Source organism: Melanostigma gelatinosum, assembly GCF_949748355.1.
Source record: "Melanostigma gelatinosum genome assembly, chromosome: 16".
Taxonomy (NCBI): Eukaryota; Metazoa; Chordata; class Actinopteri; order Perciformes; family Zoarcidae; genus Melanostigma; species Melanostigma gelatinosum.
Genome location: NC_136649.1, coordinates 24,122,250 through 24,131,854, shown reverse-complemented (window position 1 = coordinate 24,131,854; position 9,605 = coordinate 24,122,250). Strand labels below are relative to the sequence as shown.

At 47.3% G+C, this 9,605-nt stretch overlaps 1 protein-coding gene across 1 annotated transcript in view; it reads left to right on the top strand.

The window, feature by feature from the left end:
• The window catches only part of LOC306790133 (RING finger protein 145), an 11,048-nt gene extending 3,133 nt beyond the window's left edge, over positions 1–7,915 (top strand). The window contains exons 4-11 of the mRNA XM_079286253.1: positions 699–790; positions 973–1,214; positions 1,455–1,630; positions 1,742–1,882; positions 3,124–3,306; positions 3,424–3,571; positions 4,265–4,621; positions 6,140–7,915. Of these exons, the coding sequence (XP_079142379.1) occupies positions 699–790; positions 973–1,214; positions 1,455–1,630; positions 1,742–1,882; positions 3,124–3,306; positions 3,424–3,571; positions 4,265–4,621; positions 6,140–6,928 (2,128 nt within the window). The 3' untranslated portion in view covers positions 6,929–7,915. The remainder of the gene's footprint in view (positions 1–698; positions 791–972; positions 1,215–1,454; positions 1,631–1,741; positions 1,883–3,123; positions 3,307–3,423; positions 3,572–4,264; positions 4,622–6,139) is intronic.
• Positions 7,916–9,605: the final 1,690 nt, after the last annotated feature.

The following is a 9,605-nucleotide window of genomic DNA, read 5'->3' as shown; positions in this document are numbered from 1 at the left end:
CTCTTACTGCTACTACTGCTGCTACTATTACTACTACTCCTACTGCTGCTACTACTCCTACTACTCCTACTGCTGCTACTACTCCTACTGCTACTACTGCTGCTACTATTACTACTACTCCTACTGCTGCTACTACTCCTACTGCTACTACTGCTGCTACTATTACTACTACTCCTACTACTACTGCTGCTACTACTCCTACTGCTACTACTGCTGCTACTAATACTACTACTCTTACTGCTACTACTGCTGCTACTATTACTACTACTCCTACTCCTACTACTACTGCTGCTACTACTCCTACTGCTACTACTGCTGCTACTAATACTACTACTCTTACTGCTACTACTGCTGCTACTATTACTACTACTCCTCCTCCTCCTCCTCCTCCTGACTAGGCTTGTCTGCAGGCTCTGGGCCCGTGTCTGTGTATCGGTTCCCTTCAGCCTGATGTTTGTTAGGAGACGGAGTCTGTATCATGTGTTGTAACATGAGAACAAACGTGGGATCTTTAAAGGCTTCATGCTTGTTGCTGTAAGAAGAGAAAACTTTCCTTATTTGGACAGAAGTGAATGACTACATTAATGAAAATACATTAGAAATAAACAAATGCATGAATTAATCCCAAAACTGCAAAATGAATCCCGAATGGGTCCAGTGAATGTGTCCTCATCAACCTGTTTGTGTACATGTCACAGGGATTATGTTCAGGAGGAGCTGCAGTGCGGCTATGAAGGAGCAGTGTACCTCGACTCTCTGGCCTTCAACAGATTCGTCTCTGCAGTGACGAGTGAGTCGTGAAACCAAACATGCATGTAAATATGTAGCTTTCAGGCTCCTTTGGGTTCAATTAATGGACTATCTTCAGTATGAGCACATTATTGTTATTATATCAGCTCTCATGAACACAGTTGTATGACCTGTTTCAGTAGTAAAAGCTTTCCAGTGGTCGTAATGTGACTTTCTGTTCAGGTGAGATTATCCTCAGCACGCTGTGTGCCTTCCTGATGAAGACCAGGAAGGTGTGGTTGTTCTCCGCTCACATGCTCCCCCTGCTGGCCAGACTCTGCGCCGCCGGTCACGCCGCGCTGTTAGCCGTCAACACGTTCTCCGTGGGGCTGACCGGAGCGGGAATCGCCGTGTTCCTGCTCTCGCATCTCTTCGTGCCGTATCGGCTCGCAAAGGCCGCCTATTCAGAGCTGCTGCAGCTGGAGGTGCTCTTATTCTGGAATGTGTTACGAAGCATCCTGTTTGTCTGAGGAGGTTGTAGAGGCTGCAACGCTTTTTAAGAAAATAGTTTGGATACTTTCTGGTCCACAAAGGATATTTAGTGTTATGATATGATTGTAAGAGAACGCGACCCAAAGTCACAGAAGAGACAATATGCTGGTTGTCCTCGAGGCTTTTTGTTGACCGTGTGTCCTGTTGTCTCGTCTCTGGTTCCCGTCCCTCAGGTCATCGAGCTGTACAGACTCCTGGCTGTGGGAATCTCCCTGTGGAACCAGTTTGCCGTCCCAGTGCTCTTCAGCGTCTTCTGGTTTGTTCTGTTCGTGGTCCAGCTGTGCTCAGACACCACGTCTGTAAAAACCTCAGCGAGCCATCAGGGAGTCATGTTCCTCCTGCTCACCAGGTGCGATGCTATAAGTGGTTTATTACTATTCCTTTGTGCATGTTTGTACCCGACGTAGCAGGCGTTGTACGTGGTGTGTAATCTGCGTGCTCTGTTTGTTGAACCCTGCAGTGTCTCTGAATGTTGTGCCACTCCGTACTCTCTTCTGGGGCTGACCTTCGTGGTGTCCTATCTCGCTCTCGGACTGCTCAACCTGTGCAAGTTCTACCTGGGAGGTTACGCAGCTGTTCAGAGTGACAACGTCATGCACAGGTGAGGTGACCTGTGCTACGTGTGTTAAATGTGCTACGTGTGTTAAATGTGCTACGTGTGTTACGTGTGCTACGTGTGCTACGTGTGCTACGTGTGCTACGTGTGTTACGTGTGTTACGTGTGCTACGTGTGTTACGTGTGCTACGTGTGTTAAGTGTGCTACGTGTGCTACGTGTGTTAAATGTGCTACGTGTGCTACGTGTGCTACGTGTGCTACGTGTGCTACGTGTGTTACGTGTGTTACGTGTGCTACGTGTGCTACGTGTGCTACGTGTGCTACGTGTGCTACGTGTGCTACGTGTGCTACGTGTGCTACGTGTGTTACGTGTGCTACGTGTGTTAAGTGTGCTACGTGTGCTACGTGTGCTACGTGTGCTACGTGTGCTACGTGTGCTACGTGTGCTACGTGTGTTACGTGTGCTACGTGTGCTACGTGTGCTACGTGTGCTACGTGTGCTACGTGTGTTACGTGTGCTACGTGTGCTACGTGTGCTACGTGTGCTACGTGTGCTACGTGTGCTACGTGTGCTACGTGTGCTATGTGTGTTACATGTGCTACGTGTGTTAAATGTGCTACGTGTGTTAAATGTGCTACGTGTGTTACGTGTGCTACGTGTGCTACGTGTGCTACGTGTGCTACGTGTGTTACGTGTGTTACGTGTGCTACGTGTGTTACGTGTGCTACGTGTGTTAAGTGTGCTACGTGTGCTACGTGTGTTAAATGTGCTACGTGTGCTACGTGTGCTACGTGTGCTACGTGTGTTACGTGTGCTACGTGTGCTACGTGTGCTACGTGTGCTACGTGTGCTACGTGTGCTACGTGTGCTACGTGTGTTACGTGTGCTACGTGTGTTAAGTGTGCTACGTGTGCTACGTGTGCTACGTGTGCTACGTGTGCTACGTGTGCTACGTGTGCTACGTGTGTTACGTGTGCTACGTGTGCTACGTGTGCTACGTGTGTTACGTGTGCTACGTGTGCTACGTGTGCTACGTGTGCTACGTGTGCTACGTGTGCTACGTGTGTTACGTGTGCTACGTGTGCTACGTGTGTTACGTGTGCTACGTGTGTTACGTGTGCTACATGTGCTACGTGTGTTAAATGTGCTACGTGTGTTACATGTGCTACATGTGCTACGTGTGTTACGTGTGCTACGTGTGTTACGTGTGCTACGTGTGCTACGTGTGCTACATGTGCTACGTGTGCTCTGAGGATTCTAACTACTTACCCTCCTCTTCTTCAGAGGTGTGACTGAGGGCATCACTCTGCTGCTGCTCGCTCTGCAGACGGGCCTGTTGGATATGCAGGCGCTGCAGCGCACCTTCCTCCTCAGCATCATCCTCTTCATCGTGGTGACTTCAACCCTGCAGTCTATGATTGAAATAACAGACCCGGTCATTCTGGCCCTGGGCGCGTCCCGCAACAGGTAACGGCAACACAAGCAGCTGACCGAGTGAAATGTTCTGTATGAACGAAGTAAGAAGTCTTTCAGAAGTTCTGAGAGGATTGAGCGTTGTTCTCTTGGTTTCCTCTGTGCTTCTAGGAGTGTGTGGAAACACTTTCGTGGCCTCAGCATGTGTCTGCTCCTGCTGGTTTTCCCCGTGTTCATGGCTTATAAAATCTCCCAGTTCTTCCACATGGACTTCTGGCTCCTGATACTGGTGTCTAGCTGCATGCTGACCTCCCTTCAGGTATGACTTCATGTGTCTTTTAATGAAATGATGAATAAACCTGCAACGTGTAAAGCTACTTTGGCTTTAAATACTACGTTTTTAATTGTCAGACATATTCCATCACTTATTCTTGGCAATTATTTAGCAGTCTGCTCGATCAAGGACAGCAGTTTGAATGACACTTAAAATACTCAATCAGTGGCGTTTCAGTCAGTGAATTATTTATAATATTTTATGAGGATGTGGAGAAGCCAGACAGCGAGAGAAAGTTCTGACTTTTCAATCATATACACTGACCTTAATGAATGCATCGTTAATTGTTTAGAAGCGGAGGCCAGTGGTTGTAGAATGTACATGCAGTAATGCAACCGTGTGAACCTGTGCAGCTCAGTGAAGACCCTCGGTCCTAACGCGCAGTAGTTGTGCTTTACTTCTAACTCTTGATGGTAACCGTGTGTGGAGTCCTGATCCTGTAAACCTCTTTGGATCAAGTTGTTCCCTGAAGCCTCCGTGTTTAGAATGAGATAAATCCTGACTGTGACACGCCACAGTGGCCGCTGTTAGAATCACATGAAATATGTTGTAATCACATCATAACTCTACACATAGCAGCTGTAGAGGAAACAGCTCTCTAAAGTCCTTCCATTGAACATTGGGAGTCGCATCACATCCTCCCTAGAGTTGCTTGTTTGCACTGTTCCCTTGGTCCAGGTTACAGGCACGATGCTGATCTACTCCCTCTTCATGGTGGAGCTGTTCCGCAGCGACCCCATCGAGAGCCTGGACGAGGTGATCTACTGGGTCAACGCCGTCAGCAGGGTGCTGGAGTTCGTGGTGGCGCTCTGCGTGGTGGCGTACGGCACCTGGGAGTCGCTGTTTGGCGAGTGGAGCTGGATGGGCGCCTCCGTCATCATCATCCACTCTTACTTCAACGTCTGGCTCAGAGCTCAGTCCGGCTGGAGGAGCTTCCTGCTCAGACAGGAAGCGGCGAAGAAGATCAACTCCCTGCCCAGAGCCACGGCTCAACAGCTGCAGCAACACAACGACGTCTGTTCCATCTGCTTCCAGGTCAGTCACACAACATACTGTAACATCCAGCGCCATGACAGCTGCTCTGGGACATGGTGAAGTGTCTGCACTAAGCCGTGTACAGGCGGTGAACAGGCGGTGAACAGGCGGTGAAGAGGTGGTGAACAGGCGGTGAACAGGCGGTGAACAGGCGGTGAACAGGCCGTGTACAGGCGGTGTACAGGCGGTGTACAGGCGGTGAACAGGCGGTGAACAGGCGGTGAAGAGGCGGTGAAGAGGCGGTGAAGAGGCGGTGAACAGGCCGTGTACAGGCGGTGTACAGGCGGTGTACAGGCGGTGAACAGGCGGTGTACAGGCCGTGAACAGGCGGTGAACAGGCGGTGAACAGGCGGTGAACAGGCGGTGAACAGGCGGTGAACAGGCGGTGAACAGGCGGTGAAGAGGCGGTGAAGTAACTCCCTGTATTAAAGCACCGTAAATTCCATCTATATAACTACAATAACCAAACATGTGTTCCTTACTAAAATATCAAAGATTCATTTCTTCCAGTGTTGACTTCTACGGTTCATAATGAAGCACTCACTCTTATTTCAGACTTCTTCATCTGTGTTTTACTGAAGTGCACGTTGAAGTAATTCATTGTTTTGTGCGTGTTTCTCCGTTAACTTTGATCCGACAAAACAAAGACGCCTACAAGCCGTTTATTTGAAAGGACATTCTGTGTTTGTTGTTATCACACAGAGTGAGTCAGCAACAAACAGACACACAACGAACATAAGACGGACATGTTTAGCTTCCCTCTACCGGGGGTGTAAGGACTTGTTAGACTAGAGTGTGTACCAAGAGGACGGTCTTTATCCATATCCCAAAAACACATGCATCCCCAAAATATCATCTCAATATCAACATGAGGGCAGAGTTGAACCTCACTATATTAACACTCTAAAGTTTAGAGTGTTAATATAGTGAGCGCGTGAGCCGTCGAGCAACTCACCAACATTACGTGACCCAGCTCCTCATCGCTCACATCGAGCAGCTACAGAAAACCTTGCTAATGGCTGACTGGGTTAAGAGGGTTGTCTGGTAACCGGTCAACGGTTCGATCCTCGACTGCGACGTGTCGCGTGTCGAAGTGTCCCTGAGCAAGGCACTGAACCGCTAACGGCTCCCCGGCGCCTGTCATTGGCTGCCCACTGCTCCCTATACAGGGATGGGTCAAATGCAGAGACACATTTCCCCCTTAAAGGGATCAACAGAGTGAATAAAATACAATTTAAAAAAGATCCCCACTGAGGATAACTGTTGTTCCATCAGCAAACACATTCAAAACTCTGAGTTCATGAATAAGAGATTAATGAAAAGAGATGACATTAAAAACAATATTACGACACCTTAGACTGCAAATATCTCTGCAAAAGAAATCCAGTAGTGCAACTCTGGCTGACGTGTGTGAACTGTAAAAGCTGTATATTGTAAGTGTACTGTATGTATACATGTATGTGTGTGGATGGAAGATGTGTCACAGGTATTGTAAAACACGTCTCCTCCTCCTCACAGGAAATGGCCGCGGCTGTGATCACGTACTGCGGACATTTCTTCCACGGCAACTGCCTCCGCAAGTGGCTGTACGTGCAGGAGACCTGCCCCATGTGCCACCAACCGGTCCGACCCACCCAGGTCACGGGTCAGAGCCCGGCAGCTCACACTCAGAGGGACGCGGGGCTGGAACCGGCACCGGCTGCTGAGCACCAAGAGGGAGATCAGAACCAGGACAACAACGGCCCGGCCCAGGAGACGCAGAGCGACGCTGTGACTCCTGATCCCACCGAGCAGCGGGAGGAGACGGACGGCTCTGAGGATGGAGATAAAGACCAACCGGCTGGCGCTGACGGGGACGCTGTCCAAGGGCTTCGGTTCAGCTCCAGTGGAGACTTTGTTGGACGTGTCAGCCCGGTGTCGAGCTGCTCTTCAGGGGACATTTCTACTTCCCATGTGCTGCTGGGTAAAAGCTCTCCTAACGTGCTCAGCGAAGGCGAGGAATCGACTCTTAATGCCGTGAATGAGCAGACGGTGGAGGATCGATCTGACTCCAACGGAGCAGACGGCAGTACCGTCTGTCCTAGAGAGACACAAAACGTCAATGGGGATAAACATGGCCGCTGTGAAGGCACATCTACATCATGGAAGAGCCTCGACTCGCCACAATCCAACAGAAACCACGAGGCACCGGGTACGAGCCGCGTGGATCGCAAAACCTCCGTCGAATCATGTCACGAAAACTCCGAACTCTTCGACTCCATTGACGATCCTCGGAGTCATAAAGGTAACGCACATATTCAGACTTGAAGCCGGACGCACCCGGAGAGGACGAAGCCGTCCCACAGACGTCCACCTTCTCCTGCACAGACACGGACAGCAGTGACTGCCTGCACCATCAGTGCTCCTCCATCACGGGGACTCGCAGCACATTTGCCTTCTCTCTGGGAACCAATGGAGCAATGTTACCAGACAGTGTCATGAATGTGCTCCAATTTAGCAAATAACATGCGTCTGGCTTGACTACACGGCACCCTTATCGTACAACTGTAAAGAAAAACTAGAATTCATAGAAATGATGTGTAACTATTCAGCAATTATCTTGCATCAATATTTACCAAACTGCAGCAGGTTACAGGTAAAGATATCTTCCCTGAGAGATGATTTCATCTCATGTCTCCAGTCGTTCCCGGTGTACTCGTGTGTTGAGTTGTTGTGAAAGCGTTTGTCTTTGTTCATCATGACTCAGCCTTTTATACTGCGACGCTTCTCCGTCTCCCAGTATTTAATAACTGCTGTGAACATGCACTGTCGTTTCAAAATGAATGCATTCATGAGCGGTGCACAGGGAGGTTGACATCACGAGTTATGAAGTCATAACAGAATATTAAAGCTAAGAGAGCCCAGACTGTGTGTGATATGTTGATTGTGAGATAATAACGTATTCAGCATCTCTGGATCATTTCACACATCTACAGTGAAGCAGAATCGCTGAGTGATAGAAATACTATTTCTCTTCAGTATGTCACACTTTTCTTTCTTTGCTCAACGTATTGTTGATGCACTCAGTCACTGCAGTAATGTAGAAAGGATTTTATTTATTTAGTTTTTAATCTTTGCTGATTTTTGTTTTTGTTTAAGTCTAACTTGGAATTTTTTTTAAATGTCAAATTTGAACATAGTTTTCATAATAAATGAAGTTAAGTTAAAATGTGAGCCATGTCATTGCCAGACTATATTGCTATATCAGCAGAAATATTGAAGCGTCTCTGTTATTTAGTCCACACTCACTGATATAAATGGGGTGGACAAAATAATAGAAACATCTGAGTATAAACCAGGACAATTGAAACAGCTGATCGAACAAACGCCTCTGGAAAACCTTTTCAACCAACAACTGGACACGATCACCGTCACTGTTCGACCGCATTAGTTGTTGTTAGGCGTACCTAATAAACTGGCTTCTCAGTGTATTTTATGGTGTCATCCACATCAAATAGACGAGGGCTACAGTGAACGACTATTTTCATCCTCGATTAATCGTTGTAATCGTGAAATGTCCCTCAAGACATTCAGTTTACAATCGTACAAAACGACGACATGCAGACGGTCTTCATGGAGAAGCTGCGATCAGACAATGTGTGAAAGTCCTGCAGTCAAATGTCTTCAGTGAAAGCAGAATATTTGCATCAAGATAAACGTTTAAGTACCAAAAGTACTTGCAAAAAAAGCAGTTGCAAATCAGTTGTGTGACTTTCTGTGTAACAATCGTTTATTTGAGGATTTTCAGTCAGGATTCAGAAAGCATCGTAGCACAGAGACAGCACTGGTAAAAATAACTAATGACCTTCTAATCGCATCAGACAAAGGACTCGTCTCTGTTCTGGTCCTGTGAGACCTTAGTGCTGCGTTCCACACTATAGACCACTACATCCTGTTGCAGAGACTGGAACATTATATTGGCATCAAAGGAACCGCACTGAACTGGTTTGGATCCTATTTATCGGATCGATCTCAGTTTGTTTATGCAAATGATGAAGCCTCGATGAAGACCAACGTCAGTTATGGAGTTCCACAAGGTTCTGTGCTTGGACCAATCTTGTTCACCTTATATATGCTTCCTTTAGGCAATATTATCAGAAAACACTCTATAACCTTTCATTGTTATGCAGATGATACTCAATTATATATATCGATCAAACCAGATGAAACCAACCAGCTCGCTAAACTGCAAGCGTGTCTTAAGGACATAAAAACCTGGATGACCTGCAACTTCCTGATGTTAAACTCAGACAAAACTGAAGTTATTCTGCTCGGCCCAGAACACCTCCGACATCAGTTATCTGATGATATAGTTTCTCTAGATGGCATTGCACTGGCATCCAGCAGCACCGTCAAGAATCTTGGAGTTTCCTTTGATCAGGATTTGTCTTTCAACTCTCAGATAAAACTTATTTCTAGGACTGCCTTTTTTCACTTACGTAATATTACAAACATCAGGCACATCCTGTCTCAAAGCGATGCAGAGAAATGAGTTCATGCATTTGTTACCTCTAGACTAGATTACTGCAGTTCCTTATTCTCAGGCTGCTCTAATAAGTCTCTGAAATCTCTCCAGCTGATCCAGAATGCTGCAGCTCGTGTACTAACAAGAACTAAGAGGAGAGATCATATTACTGCTGTATCAGCTTCTCTGCACTGGCTCCCTGTAAAATCTAGAACAGAATTTAAAATCCTTTTACTGACCTACAAAGCCCGAACTGGTCAGCTCCATCATATCTTAAAGAGCTTATAGTACCATACTGCCCTACTAGAGAGCTGAGATCCAGTGATTCAGGGTTACTTGTGCTTCCTAGAGTCTTAACAAGTAGGACGGGAGCCAGAGCCTTCAGTTATCAAGTCCTCTTCTGTGGAACCAGCTTCCCGTTTCAGTCCGGGGGGCCGACACACTCACCACATGTAAGAGTAGCTTAAGACTTTCCTCTTT